We start from the raw sequence: 16,195 nt of genomic DNA, 5'->3' as shown, positions 1-16,195 counted from the left end.
TTACAGGGGGACATAAATAAGCTGCAGAGCTGGGCTGAGAAGTGGCAAATGGAGTCTAATGTGAAAAAGTATGAGGTGATTCACATTGGAAGGAGTAACAGGAATTCAGATTATGAGGCTAATGATAATATTCTTGTTAGTGTAGTTGAGCAGAGAGATCGCGGTGTCTAGGGACATAGATCCTTGAAAGTTGCCACCCAGGTTGATAGAGTTGTTAAGAAGGCATACGGTGTGTTAGCTTTTATTGGTAGAGGGATTGAGTTTCAGAACCATGAGATCATGCTGCAGCTGTACAAAACTCTGGCGTGGCCACACTTGGAGTATTGCGTATTGTTCTGGTCACCGCATTGTGGCAGCTTTGGAAGGGGTTCAGAGGAGATTTGCTAGGATGTTGCCTGGTACAGAGGGAAGGTCTTATGAGGAAAGGCTGAGGGACTTAATTCAGACATATAAGATAATCAGAGGTTTAGATAGGTTGGACAGTGAGAGCCTTTTTCCTCTGATGGTGATGGCTAGCATGAGGGGGGACATAGCTTTAAATTGAGAGTTGATAGATATAGGACAGATGTCAGAGGTAGTTTCTTTACTCAGAGAGTAGTAGGGGTGTGGAACGTGTTGCTTGCAACAGCACTTTAAGGGCATTTAAATGGTCTTTGGACAAACGTATGGACAAGAATGGAATAGTGTAGGTTGGATGTGCTTCAGATTGGTTACATAGGTCGAGGGTCGAAGGGCCTGTACTGCACAGTAATGTTTTATGTTCTCTGACTGAAATTTTGCCTGTTAGTTGCACAGAAGCACATGAATAACCTAACCAAGAGGTGGCAGATCAGGGAAAAGAGTAAAGTGGGAGATGATTTAATTAAAGGAATAACTTGTCAAATAAACCACAGTGAGTGTACAAATTGGCTGCTCAATTAGTTTAAACAAGGTGTTGTAGAACTGTACAATAATTTCTGACTTCTTTTTGCACACTGCTATCTGAAAAAGGTCTCTCATTTTGAACAAGAAATCTGATTCTCGGGGAGTTTTTGGTTACTGGATCAAGACCTCATCCTTACATTATCCATATGGTTTGATTAGAATGCTTGCCCCTACAATACAGCAACTGCAAACTAAAATATCAAGGTAGGGATTGTGAACCAAAAGCATGAAAAGGCCAGAGAGATGTGGCTGCAAAGGGATCAAGGTTAGGAGCTAAATATCCAAGGCTATGCATCCTATTGAAAGGACAGGCAGACGGGGAAGAGGTTGGCCTTTCAGTAAGAAGTGAAATTAAAATTGATAGCCAGAAATGATATAGAGGTGGAAGGCATAGAATCTGTGTGGGTGTAGTTAATGAACCTCATAGGAAAAAAGGCACTGATTGAAGTTATGTACAGGCCTTCTAGCAGATGTGGGGAAGAAAATCAATCAGGAGCCAGAAAAGGCATGTAAGAGAGAGACTAATACAATAACCATGGGGGACTTCAATATACAGGTGGATGGTAAAATCAGGTTACCAACAGATCTCACTAAAAGCGTGAAATGTCTATAAGATCGTTGTTTTGAGCCAGGTTGTGGTAGAGACCACTTATGAACAGGCAATTCTGGACTTAGTGATGTGTAATGAGGTAGATTTGATTAGGGAGCTTAAGTTGAAGAAACCCCTGTGGAAGTGAGTATAATATGATAGAACGCACCCTACAGTTTGGAGAAGGTGGAATCAGATGTAACAGTTTACAATTGAGTAAAAATAAGTAGAAAGACATGAGGGGAGAGCTGGCCAGACTTGACTGGAAGGGAAGCCTACTAGAGAAGATGGTGGAGCAGCAGTGGCAGGAGTTTCTGGGGGTAATTTAGGAGGCACAGCAGAAATTCATCCTAAGCTAGAAGAAACTTACTAAGGGGAAGTTAGAGACATCATTGAAGCAAAAGAAAAAATACACAATGTGGTGAATATCAGTGGCAAGCTAGAAGATTAGGAAGCCTTTAAAAATAGCAAAGGATAATTTTAAAAGTATATAAAGCAGGAGAGGATGAAATAGGTTCACTAGTATTACCAAAACAAATTGCAAGAGTTCTTTTAGATACATATTAGGTAAGAGAGAGGCACAGGTAGACATTGGACCACTGGAAAATGAAGGTGGAGAAGTTGTAAAGGGAACAAAGAAATGGCAGAGGAACTGAATAGATACTTTGCATCAGTCTTCCCATTGGAAGACACCAGTAACATATCAGAAATTCAAGAGAGTCAGGAGACAAGAGGTGAGTGTAGTAGCTATTACTCAGGAGAAGGTGCTGGAAAAGGTGAAAGGTCTGAAGAGGGATCATCATCCGGACTGGATGGACTACACCCCAGAGTTCTGAAGGAGATAGCTGGCAAGATTGATAGAGGCATTGGTGATAATCTTTTAGGAATCACTGGAGTCAGGGAGGATCTCTGAGGATTGGAAAATGGCGAACATAAAATTCCTGTTTAAGAAGGAAAGGAGGCAGAAGACAGGAAACTATAGGCCATGTAGCCTTACCTGGGTTGCTAAGATTTGAGAGTCCATTCTGAAGGATGAGATTGAGGAGTACTTGGAAGTGCATGGGAAAACAGGGCTGAGTCAGCATGACATCATGAAGGGAAGGCCAGGTCTGATAAATCTGTTTGAATTCTTTGAGGTAATAGACAATAGACAATAGGTGCAGGAGTAGGCCATTCTGCCCTTTGAGCCTGCACCACCATTCAATATGATCATGGCTGATCATCCTTAATCAGTATCCTGTTCCTGCCTTATCTCCATAACCCTTGATTCCACTATCCTTTAGAGCTCTATCCAACTCTTTCTTAAATGAATCCAGAGACTGGGCCTCCACTGCCCTCTGGGGCAGAGCATTTCACACTGCCACCACTCTCTGGGTGGAGAAGTTTCTCCTCATCTCTGTCCTAAATGGTCTACCCCGTATTTTTAAGATGTGTCCTCTGGTATGGCACTCACCCATAAGTAGCAAGTTAAACAAAAAAGAGCCAGACGTGACTGGTTTTGATTTCCAGAAAGCCTTTGACAAAGTGCCACATCGAAGCTGCTAATCAAAATAAGAATTCATGGTGTTCGGAGCAAGGTCTGGGCATGGACAGAGGACTGGCTGATTGGCAGAAGGCAGAGAGTGGTGAGAAAAGGATTTTTTTAAGGATGGTAATCAGTGACTAGTGGAGTTCTACAGATGTCAGTGTTGGGACTTCAACTATTCACACTAGATATTAATGATCTGGACGAAGGAACTGAGGGCACTGTTACTAAGTTTGCAAATGACACAAAGACAGATGGAGAAACAGGTAGTATTGAGGAGTCAGGAACTCTGCAGAAGGATTTGGACAGTTAGGAGAATGGGCAATGAATGTGGATAAAAAAATGGGTAAAGACTCGGGGTGTGGACTAGATGGAGTTCAGAAGGATGAGGGAGGATCTGATTGAAATTTAGAATACTGAGAGGCCTGGACAGAATGGACGTGGAGAAGATGTTTCCACAAGTAGGACAGCCCAGGGTCTGAGGGACAGCCTCAGAATGTAGGGCAGACCCTTTAGGAGGAATTTCTTCAGCCAGAGGCTGGAGAATCTGTGGAACTCATTGCTGCAGAAGGCTGTGGAGGCCAAGTCACTGAGCGTATTTAGGACAGAGATAGATAGGTTCTCGATTAGTAAGGGGATCAAGGATTATGGCGGGGGGCGGGGGAGGCAAAGGAATGTGGTTGAGAGTCATGATGAAATGGCAAAACGGACTCGATGGGTTGAATGTTCTAGTTCTGCTCCTATATCTTATGATCCTATGGATGATATTTAATGGAGTCAAAAGGAATCTTACTTGCCTACTGCAGAGCCAATTATTAGGGAAGTAAATTCCATTCAGGCACTTAGCAGGACAATGTCGGCCTTCTAAAGGGTCAAGGAGCTTGGAGACAAAATACCACTTGCCAAAAACTGCTGCCCAGTCAGAACTCAGTAATTCCATTGCAATGCAGTGCCACTTGGCAGCAATGGTTGCTGCGAGTAGAATTTCCAGCTGAGGTCTCCTAACATGGATGATTGATAACAGGGGTGGAGGGGTAATGGGGTGTGGAATTTCAGAATGGCTGCAATGCGAAGAAGGTTGCATTTGGTGGATCTCCCTTCTGAAACCAGGCACTGTGCCTTTGAACAAAGGGTCCCCTTGAGACCCAATAAGCAATCTGTATGAATTCTCCCTACATGCTGAGTCACCTCTGCCGCTGCTGGATTAACATCACTGGCAGTGAGATAAGATCTTTAAGTGTATAGTAATGGTTCACTTCACAGCCTCAATTAACAAAGTGAAGAGCAGGCCATCCACAGACCTTCTCTCTACAGATTTGATCAGGCTTGATTTGGGAAGAGGTCTTCACCCGCCACACTTCCCTTGATTAACTGCCCCATGCTGCCAAACCCATGACTGGGGCAAAAGAGTATCAATCAACCCTGCACTATGAGAGATTTATGGAAACAGTTTATCCTGCTTATATTTGTTTGGTGTAGGCATCTGGTCAAAGTAATATTTAAACTGACTGACATATTCAAAATGCTTCTTCTTGAAAGAAATTAAATGTTTTTCATGAGGTTCTTCAGGGCAAAATTTGTCATTTATCGGAGAATGATCTTGTTGAATATATTCTGATTCTCTTATCCTTGAAAAAATACTTTCTTTATTGAATCACGAGATGTAGGCCAGCGTTTATTGCCCATCCCTAACTGACAATTAGCAGGTGGTGGTGAGTTGTATTCTTGAATTACTGCAGTCCGCAGTACTATTTCGAAAGTAAATTCCAGGATACAGTAACAGTGAAGGTTCAAAAAATTTAGCTCTAGGACATAAAACCTACATAAATATGTCAGGTGACTTATGTGACACAAAACTACAGTGACAGGACCAAAATTTGGAAAATTGCACTTGAGAATGTACAGAAATAACAATTACAGCAAAATGTTAAGAACTCAAGCCCAACTAGGTAGGTGATGAAGCACAAACAACTTTGAATTCTACATTTGATAAATGTATTGAGAAACATGTATTTAAATAGTTTAATTGAATTTTTTAAAAAACTGACCATATTTACTGTGCTCTTAAAGTTGAACCCCAGATCTTGGAGGGAAAGAAAACTCATTAGGACCAACTGCCATTTGGAATCAGCAAGCTCCAACAATGACCTGACATTTTCTTCATTATCCTTCGTTAATTGAGACTGGAAACAATCTTCTAAACTTCGCATAGATGCTTCAACCTGATTCATGTCAAACGTGATGTAGAGATTAGTTTCAAAACAAACCCATGGCATATAATTTAGTCTTTCAACATAGTGAGTAGTTTGGTGGGGAACTTAAATATTTCAAGTAGCGAACAAATTATAAACTAAATTATTGATTAGAAAAAAACAAGTACAGTGTACACTGAAAACATTACTGTTTGAAAGTTTATAAAACCCGACATCAAAAACAAAGTTATAAGAACACCAGGATTCACAAGATTACAATTTTAATACTGGAGGATTAAATGGAGGGAGATAGGTGGAGAAAGATTGTGTTTCTAAAAAGGGCCAGGAGACTTTAAGGATCAACCTTTGAATGTAACCATGGAGCCTGGGATGTCAATTCCCAGTTTCTGGTCTGAGGAGCAATGGCAGAAAAAAACATAATGGCTTTGTAAACCAATTCACCAACATCTCACATTGCTCAACTCCCATCAGTCATCCAGCAGCACTCCATCACTGTCAGGACTCTAGGCCTAAAATAGAGATACTCTACCTCACCCACAAACATCCAACAATGTCGTGTGCACATCTAATTCCTTTTGCTTCCACATAGCTCAAATTATTCATCCACCACAGACTTTGGTTATAGCAACAGATTTTATCCAACCCATAATATGTACAATTGCTAGTGAAAATCTTTAGAAAAAATAAAAAAAAATGTAAAAATATTAAGAGTTATTTAAACAGTAGATAATGTCAAATGTACAAACCAAATAACATGCCTTCCCTATCAGTATTCAGTTCAGTGAAAATGACAAAGCATGCAGTGTAGTGACGATATTATCTGAGTAGTCAAATAAATCCGTAAAAAGATAAATAGGCAAAGTCTTTTCCCTGGGGTGGGAGAGTCCAGAACTAGAGGACATTGGTTTAGAGTGAGAGGGGAAAGATATAAAAGAGACCGAAAAGGCAACTTTTTCACTCAGAGGGTGGTACGTGTATGGAATGAGCTGTCAGAGGATGTGGTGGAGGCTGGTACAATTGCAACATTTAGAAGGCATTTGGATGGGTTTGGAGGGATATGGGCCGGGTGCTGGCACCTGGGACTAGATTGGGTTGGGATATCTGGTCGGCATGGACGGGTTGGACCAAAGGGTCTGTTTCCATGCTGTACATCTCTACGATTCTATGACTCAATAACTGCTCAACTGAGCACATTGATTACCAATATTCAAAAAAAACCAATCACATATGAGCTATGATCAATGCAATAATCTGTCACTGCTATATAGTCATCATAATTCTTCTATCTTGTAAGTTGCATATAGTCTTGCAGCAAACAAGACTCTGTTAAAAGCTAAAGTTCATCTTAAAGAATTACCATAATGTCTAATTGTAGTAAATGATCTTTAAACCCAAGGACTACTGGTCTCACAGTCTATAACCTAGTGAACGTTTTTCAAAATGATCAATAAAATGATATTATTGTTATAAATTAGATTTCTAAGTTTTAAAACTTTGAAAATTATAAAGCAGTGTGAGATTTTAACAACGTAAAATGCCTTGCTAATCTCAGAACTAGAAAGCATTTGTTAATTTGAGAAATTAGAGCTTTGCAGCATTCTGAACAGCAAAAAAGTTTATTAAAATTTCATCAATAGCATGATTTTTAAAAAGAAGTATCCACCTCTTCAGCTTCTTTTAGAAATGTCCTATAAGATTGCAAGTGTTCAATCCGTATATTCAGGTTCCGACACAATGTTTTCCATTCGGCATTCAGGATAAAAAACCTCTCCGAAAATAATTTTACTTCTGGGACATCAAACAGTTCTACCTGTTTGATGATGTCTGTAATGTGTGCTAATTCATTCTCTACCTCCTGAAACACAAAATATAATTTCAGTAAGTTGTATAACATAAACAAACAGGGAAAACAATATGTGATAGGCCAAATATAAAAGGAGGAAACAGTGGAAATATTCAGCAAACCTGGCAGATCTGTGGGAGAGAAACAGAGTTAACATTTCAGGCTGATGACCTTTCATCAGAACTGAAAGAGTTACAAATATAACATTTTAAAGCAAGAAAAGATGCACAGGAAGTGAGCGGAAAGGAAAGAAAACAAAAGAAAAATATCTGTAATAAGGCAAACTGTGGCAGGCGTTAAATCGCAAAAGGGATGCTGGTGAAAAGCAGTGATGTAGCCATAGGCCCGGAGGAACACAGGGCTGCTCTCTCAGAGACAAACAACTGGTTTAACCCAAAGTCACCACGTTTCAGGCAAGGGGCAAGTTGAGGAGGTGACACCCTCATGGTATGGGAATGGTACCAGCCCTGTTAGCGTTACTGTGCATCACACACCAGCCATCCAACCGACTGAGCTAACTGAGCCCAAGTGCAAGGCAAAGAGGAATGGTAATGGGATAAGAGAAGTTGTGTGTAGAGGAAGTATGAACAGCAATAGCAACATATGCCATTTAGGAATGAAACAATAAAACACAGGATAAAATGGGGACAGAGGTTACAATCTGAATTTCAATTCATTGGAGTACAGAAGGCATTAGTTTACCTAACTGATGAATTAGGTGGTTTTTTGAGCTTCAACAGAACAGTGTAGAAGGACAAGGGCAGAGAGTGGGAAAAGAACTGAAAATTAAACTGACTGGGAACTCAGCATCACACTTGGATCTGTGCGGAACTGTTAGTAATTATTCTGCTTTCTCATTATTCATAATCTGGAAACATCTTTTGTTTCTTTATTTATCCCATTACCAAATGCTTTTGCTTTGGACTGACACAAATTCATCATTATTTTTCCCTGCTTTTCACCTCATCATAGATTTTTTGCTTTGTTCTTTGTTTCTTCTGTCTTTTTCCTTGCCTCTGTACTTACTTTAAACATGTTGAATCTCTCTTTGTTGTTCCCCCAATTCTGATGAAAAGATCATTGACCTGATACTTTGGACAGAATTTAATTTTCCTTCCATGAGTGTGCTGGAAGGCAGAGAGGGAACAGAGCAGTAAGGTACAGGGTGAAGAGCTCTCCACCTTCTCGATCCTCCGTCCAATCAGTCAGGGCTGGGAAACCTGAGAATGGCCCTCCTGCCTGAAGCCCAGTTGAGGCCTTGAAGTGACCACTTAAAGGTTAGTTAAGAGCCTCATGATGCTGTCGCTGGACGAATGCCAGTGAATATGTGGGTAATGCAGCGGGTGGGGGGCATGTGTGGTTGTGCAGGTGTTTGGAAGGTCGTTCCCTCACTACTGAGTGTCCTGTTCACCAAAAGTACCTGATATTGGAAAGGAAGATCCTGAGGAAAGATATCCCACTGCTCTTTACGTTGAGCCCCCTCACCTACCTTGCTCGGCCCTTCATGACTGGCACCAGAAATCCAGCCCCATTCACTTGCACTTCAGGGTTCTGGTTACAATTATTTATCCTCAGACATCTCCAATTAAGACAGTGATCACAGATCCCAGAAAGTTGGTGGCATTTGATTGGTTACCCGCTCTCGGAGGCTGAACACTTGAGCAGCAGCAGCAGCAGTTACCAGCACCAATACTCAATAGAGCCAACTATGAGAAATTAAATTGCCTTCAAGTAAAACAAACAGGGAAAAAATGCGGGAGAAAGACATGCTGGTGACTCTGAAGACAAATAGATACTATTGTTTGCTCATGTCAACAAACTTTGTGGCAACGCTCAACACAGAAGAGAGTACTTCAGAAAACAATACAGAAAGCATTTCAGACCTGACAAAAGACATGCAGGAACAGCAGGTATCTGCAGTTCCAAGGCAGAGATGTAGATTTATCATGAATCATGGTCTGTAAGAGCTGACCCATTTCTGAGTTAAACTGATGAGCCAACCAGACATGAAGGATTGTGTGAGTTCAAGGCAAAAAGTTCAAGAGAAAATGACACAATTCAGACTGTCAGAAAGACTATCCATGTCAATTGTCTTCTCCCCAAAAACCTATCATTCTTCCAAGTTCAAACAGGACGTGTAGAGGGAGAATAGTGAAACCTCCATGATTTCGGAATTTGTCAAATCAAAGAACTAGAGGAAAATGGGGTGATTTAATTGTAAATAACAAGAGTGGTATCAACTTTAAGTTTGATAAATTTGGAGTAGATGTGGTAGATGGGTCTGAAAGAATTGAGTGCAGTTACACTCACTGTGATGATGACAAGGACTTGGTCAGAATAAAGAACAAGCTGAGCTGAGGATAGTGTGATTCTTGCTAGACCAGAAAAGGTGGATGTTTGAATTCACATTAGACCAGTTCAGCTTGAAGGAATTGTCTCTCTCTTTCTTACATATACACACACATACACACGCATGCATGTATTTTAAAAACAGACAAAATAAGGTTCTGAGACTGCACAGATCATTAAACTGGAATCATCTTCAAAACCAAGAACAACATGATCTAATGGAGGAAAAGTATTCTCTCCAGCATCAATAATATTTTAAAAGAAATACATGAGTAGATATATAATTACTAAATAGTAAAAGAAAACCATCAACAAGTTGTTGATGATATTTCCCAAAATTATACAGTTTTACATTTCTGATTGTGAAGAATCAGGAGGTACAATACCTTTTACTGTTAGAATGTAGTTCAATATTCTGCAGTAAATTTATTATTTTACGTTACAAAACCAAGACATAAAGTTGAAAAAAAACAATAAACTTCACCTAGAAGACATATGCAACTTTATAAAATGGACATCTGCCAATATAAATTACCTTAAACTGATCAGCCATTTCTAGATATTTATTCAGAATGTCTTCAATTTCAGAGAGAGAGGAACCTGGTTCTAATGTACTGGAAAGGCGTGATCTGTATGCTTGGAGACATCCTGAGACCTTGAGAAATTGCACATTTAAAGTCAAATCTAGCTTCTGCGAATCTGCCCAAAAAACAACCCGACATAGTAATTTATTTTATGAAACAAATAATTTATTCTATAAAGTTAAAGCAGTTACTTTAAAAGATAGTAAAAGGTGAAATTGATCTTAAAAGTATTGTTATGTTAGATTAATTTATTTGTTATAATTTTTCTGTTCAGTTTTTTCACATTATTTAACTTAGTCATCTCTTTTGAAAATATTAGACAAAGTTTTAATTGCTCTTGCTTTATGTCTGACTTTCACTTTCACATGCCAATGGCCTTTTAGATTAGATTAGATTAGATTACTTACAGTGTGGAAACAGGTCCTTCGGCCAAACAAGTCCACACCGACCCGCCAAAGCGCAACCCACCCAGACCCATTCCCCTACATTTACCCCTTCACCTAACACTATGGGCAATTTAGCATGGCCAATTCACCTAACCTGCACATTTTTGAACACCGGAGGAAACCGGAGCACCCGGGGGAAACCCACACAGACACGGGAAGAATGTGCAAACTCCACACAGTCAGTCGCCTGAGGCGGGAATTGAACCTGGGTCTCTGGCGCTGTGAGGCAGCAGTGCTAACCACTGCACCACCGTGCTGCCCCTAAAATACATAGTTCTGCTCAAGTAATAATTTTGTTCCAATATACTGCAATCATCTAAAATAAAGTTTTCAGTTTACAAACCTGGAAAAAGATGTTCTATATTTGACTATCAAGGATCCTTCCTGTTGAAAAAAAACTTCTGTCTAGCTCTTTGGATTATTTCTAAGACAACTAAATGGTCGCTTACACTACTGTTTCAGGTTCTTGTAACAAATTAATGTGAAGGTTCAGTATGAATTAGCTTTTAAAAGCTGAGGAGAAGTGCGTGAAAAGAAAATTATTAAATTAATAACCAATTAATTTTATTAAACATGTATTAAGAAACACACTATTTAACAATACGCAAAGCTCTTCAATCATGTCACCTAACAAAATGGTTTTAGCAAAATGGTACAAATCAATTGGATTAGATTATTTTATACCTTTTCAAATTGATCATCAAAGGATGTGGTCAATTGCTGTTTCTTTAAAGCTAGCTCTTTATGAGCAAAGCATTGTCCAGTCAAATGATCTACTCTCTGTTGAATGTAGCCAATCATCTCCTGAATTCCAGTGGCTCTGAAATTAAATATACAGAGACAGCTGCTGATATAGTTCCAGCTCTAGTGAAGGGACTTACCGAGTGCTAAATTAATCCAGAAGAGACACAATAAAAATAGGCAGGAGTCAGTAACCTATACCACTTCCACAAAAAGCAAGTCATTCTTCTGACCTTGCAGATTTCAGCATTTGAAAACTCCTCACATTCCAACATGTGCAAGGAGTTACCTCTCAGATATTTTAAAGTTTCCTTTGAATTATCTCAAATGTTCATACATATTTTGCACTAATAATTCACTGCATTAGATTTTGCTTCATTTTAGCTTACAAAACAAAAAGGGGAAAAAAAACATATCTAAAATTCTGCATTTCCTATGCTTATGTCTGTACTTTAGTTTTTAAAAGTAATGTTTTCTCTAAATTTTAAGAAAAATGTGTAAGTGTTGGTTCACAGATGGTTATAGCATAGGAGGAGACCATTCGGCCAGTCATGTCTGTGCTGGCTATCTGAAGGAGCAATTAACTGAGTGCCACTCCACTCTGCATTCCTTCTTAGATAGTAATCCAATTCCCTCAAGTGCTTCAATTGAATCTCCCTTCACCATGTTTTCAGGCAGTACATTCTAGATTTTGCTGCCTGAAAAGGTTTTTCATATGCCAATGATCACATCTTGGTTTGGTTACAAAGCAGTTCTAGTCCAACCATCCATGGATAATTTATACTTAGATACCTGAAGCCTTCCCGTTTTTATGAAAAATCAGGATTTGTAGTCTTCTGAAGTCAGGTGAAAATATTAATTTTTATCTGTCGTTTTCAAATGACATATAAAAAGTATTGTAGGCAAAATTAAAGAAAAGCCTCTGTAAGTAGGCAAGGGGATCATGATGCACAATTATTTATTAAAATATAACCTGCTCATTCACCTAACAGTGTTCCACAGCAAGAGGCCCTAAAGTTCATGTGAGGCTATTAAACTGAGCTAACCTGCATTACTGAAAGTGATCTTGCATCCTTTAAAGTGGAGGTGCAAACCAGTGACAGCAGAGCTGGAAGGGGCAAGGAAAGGCATTGACAGCAGGAAGAGCATCATGTAGTAGTATTACTGGCAAAACATAGTGTTGATTCTCAGATGTTGCACTTGGTGTTGCACCAGATGTTACCTTGGTTCAGATGGTTGACAGAAGGAGAGAAGATTTGTATCTACAGGGGAAAGGTGGCCCTCCAAACTGTCAGAAGGTATTGAGACGAGATCACTTCATGTTTGTCCTCATCAACTTAGCACAACGATAATCCTAAAACTCACATTGCACATCTTGAGCACACCACCAACCTCAACAGCCACATCACACCATGTTCACTGACAACAGCTGCATCTTTCGTGTACAAGAAGATACTGCATAACAGTAAATAGTACCCATGATGTGGAGATGCAGGTGTTGGACTGGGGTGGACAAAATTAAAAATCACACAACGCCAGGTTATAATCAGACAGGTTTATTTGTAAGCACAATCTTTCAGAGCGCTGCTCCTTCATCAGGCAGCGAGTAAACAGTACCATCTAACTGGTGCAGAAGCTTGTCCTTATTCCCAAGGAGGAGGTGGTGCTCACCATTCTTTGAGCCACTATAACTGAGGGTAGCACAGAGGTTCAAATTAATTAAGGTAACGGTGTCCATCTACTTAATCCACATTGTCACATTCCACTTCCCTCTCATCCCACTTTCTTTTTTGATGTACTGGCTGCAAATGGTGTACAGTAACTATGCATCTATTCCTCCCCCAACCTCCCTTCTCCTCACTGCAAACTAACTTTGTGCCGATCTCTTTTCAGACACCAAAAAGCTGCAACTCTTTGGCCCAGTCAGCAAAGGAACAGCAAGACATGAAAGAGTAGGAAGACATCGAAGAAGAAGCATAGTCACTCATTTCACATCCAGCCACCTTCTCAGATTTGAACACTGCATTTTATTTCAGTTGGCAGGTTGGAGGCAATATTTGCTTGTTATGGGCGAATAGGTATTGGGTGTGAAGCAGTCTGTAATCTGGATCAGGGGCAAATGCAGCATAAATGCTAGTTCTGCAAAACGTCAGCTATGAAAGGATACAACAATACAAATTAGGAGCAGGACAGGATCATTCAACTGCTCGGGCCGATAGCTTCAGATGTGGCCTCGATGATATGATGCAGTATTTCTGTCTCAATCACAAAACCAAGCAGTAAATCCCAGGCACCCACATCTTCTGGGTAAAAAGGTTTTTCTAATTACCCATCTAATCCTTTTACTAATCACCCCAAATTTATGTCCTTCAATAGTATGGTCAAGATGTACCATGTGAGATTTATGATTATAGTAGTACCAGGTGGATGAGGACAAAGTGAAGTTATCTAGTCTCGATCTCAAGCCTGCTCTGCCATTTGATAAGATCCTAACTGATAAGAGTAGTAGTAGTACTAGAGTTTTGCCAATGCTCTAAAGAACTGTAGGTAAATGTCCCTACTTAAATTTTCTATTTCCCAAGCAATAAACAACATCATTCCATTCACCTTCCTAAACATTTTCAGCACCTGCTGACTAACTTTGTGTAATCTGGTACACCCAGATCCCTCGTACCTGGGAACTCTGCAATTTCTCTTGACATTTCAACTTGCAGTGCCTTAGAGCCAGGAGGCCTGAGTTCAAGTCTCACCTGCTCCAGGGGTCTGTAATAACATCTCTGAACAAGCTGATTTAAAAAAAAATCTGCATTCAGTTCCTTCATCCATGCCATTAGTACAGGTTATGTGTAGTTGCGGCCTCAGTACTGTGTCAGTATCAAGCTGGTGAAGCTACCACACAGAACTACTTACATGCCAAAACAGCAGAATCTGCATCAGACCGACAGAGTTAAGTGCCTTTAAATGGCAAAATTGATTCACTCCATGTGCTGTCTCAAAATGGCAAGCACTAGATATGCAAAGGCTATGGACCCCAATAACATTCTGGCAGTATGCTGAAGCCTTGTTCTCCACAACTAGGTGTGGCCCTAGCACAGCAATTCCAGTATATCTACAACACTGGCACCTACCTAGCAATGTGCACGTTTGTCCAGGTATTCTATCGACAAGAAGACAAATCTAATCCAGTGGATTACTTCCTGTCAGTCTCATCAACAATGTGATAGGAGGGGTGACAACAGTGCTTTGAAGTAGCACTTGGTCAGCAATGCTCAGTTTGGTTTCTGCCAGGGCAACTCAGCACCTGACCTCATTAGAACTTTGATGGAACATGGGCAAAAAAGAGTTTAATTCTAAAGCTCAGGTGAATACGACCACCCTTTTGCTGCAGGCAGCTGTTGACAGTGTGTAACATTAAGGAGTCCAAGTGAGTTGGCAAATAGTTGGCATATATATGAAAATATGAGTTTTGATAGGAAGAATAGAGAAGTAGCATATTAGTTAAACATAGAGAGATTGCAGAGCTCTGAGATACAGGGGGATCTGAGTGTACTACACAGTACAAAGTTAGTATAAGGTGCTGCTAGTGTTTAGGAAGGCAAATGGAATGATGTTGTTTATGGCTTGGGGCATAAAATTGAAGTCAATGTGAATCAGCAGGATATCTTTCCAATGGTTAGACCTATACCTAGTTATAAATTTCAAAGTCAAGCATAGCTGGAGGGCAAAAACAAGATAGAGAGCCAGATAATGATTGCGCTCAGAAGAGGGGAATAATTTGATGAGGGGAAAACAGAAGGTGAAGAAGGTATCGGAGAGCTTTGGGGCTATGTATCCTCTTAATTTTAAGATCTATGTACAAACACTGGAGGTTTTCCTTGGATAACAAAAATTAATAACTCATATCCACAGAAATAATGGGCCAGAAAGTTGTGCAGTGATTGAGTTATAAAAATAATTGTGCAATAGCTATGCCATTTAAACTGATGTTGCCGGAATCACGTTATTGTTAATACAGGTAAGGGAAGTTTGCATTCTGTAAATAAAAATTAAATGTAAATTAAAGAAACACGTGTAATAGTAGAACCGCCTGTATTCATTTTCAGTTGCATTAATTAAAACAACTCCAGATCCCCATGCTTGTGTACATGAAGAAATACTATTTAATGAAATTTGTTTTATTGCTGCATTTAAAAACGATGCATAGTTTCCCTGTTCCATGGCAAAGTTTAGGCTTGGTGCCATGCAAATAGGTTGAAACTGAAACACTTCTAAAAGCCAACACATCTCGACTTATAACCAAGCTCAAATTGCCAATTGCACCAAAGTGAAGGCTCTTCCACTCAATATTTTATTTAAGCACCATTGCTACGATTCATTGGGATGGCTTGCTGGAAATCGAGCCCCACTATTCCTGGACTCTTCACAAAAGTGAAATATTTCATCAAGTATGCAAATTTCCCCAATTTATCTTACTTTCAGACCCAGATTGACAGAAAGCACAGACCAGGTTTCTGGACTGAACAAGAATGACTAATTGTTTCAAGTCACTAGATTCTAACTACAGATAAACAGTTATAAACTGTCAACGTATACCATAACTGATTAAGACTGTAATCCCCTTCCAGGTACCCTCTTATACACACATGCAGACAGACATGCTGGGAAAATAGGCTATTATGCAGAGGAGATAAACTAGAAAGACAGTTCACTTGTCTTTGTTCCAGGTTCTGTCATTAAAAATAATCCTTATGAAGCTTCTGCTCTCTAGCACATTGCTTCAGCCGTCTTCCTCTATATTTTTAGTAAGAAATACAAGGTGGCTTGTTCGCTTACGTAAAGTCCCAGAGTTCTCAGTTAAAAGTCACAGCTTGCAACAACTGTTACAGAAAAGATAAACTGGTTTTCCTTCGGCTTACTGTGTGTTTTAACTGTAGAGAATAGAAACACTATTCTCAAGCTGGGGAAAAACTGAACACTTCTC

General features: G+C 39.8%; 1 protein-coding gene across 2 annotated transcripts in view; it reads right to left on the bottom strand.

Moving 5' to 3' along the window:
• Positions 1-16,195, bottom strand: part of ccdc141 (coiled-coil domain containing 141) — a 133,243-nt gene that overhangs the window by 68,835 nt on the left and 48,213 nt on the right. For both annotated transcript variants that reach the window (XM_087988984.1, XM_087988983.1), the window contains exons 9-12: positions 11,158-11,293; positions 9,979-10,098; positions 6,915-7,106; positions 5,087-5,260 (exon numbers count right to left, since the gene is read on the bottom strand). In XM_087988984.1, coding sequence (XP_087845110.1) covers positions 5,087-5,260; positions 6,915-7,106; positions 9,979-10,098; positions 11,158-11,293 — 622 coding nt within the window. The remainder of the gene's footprint in view (positions 1-5,086; positions 5,261-6,914; positions 7,107-9,978; positions 10,099-11,157; positions 11,294-16,195) is intronic.

The sequence above is a fragment of the Chiloscyllium plagiosum genome, unplaced genomic scaffold (genome assembly GCF_037043375.1).
Source record: "Chiloscyllium plagiosum isolate Xiang-an unplaced genomic scaffold, Cpla_swu_hap1 HiC_scaffold_7, whole genome shotgun sequence".
Classification (NCBI taxonomy): domain Eukaryota; kingdom Metazoa; phylum Chordata; class Chondrichthyes; order Orectolobiformes; family Hemiscylliidae; genus Chiloscyllium; species Chiloscyllium plagiosum.
The sequence above is the reverse complement of the archived record's forward strand: the minus strand, read 5'-3'. Positions and strand labels throughout refer to the sequence as shown.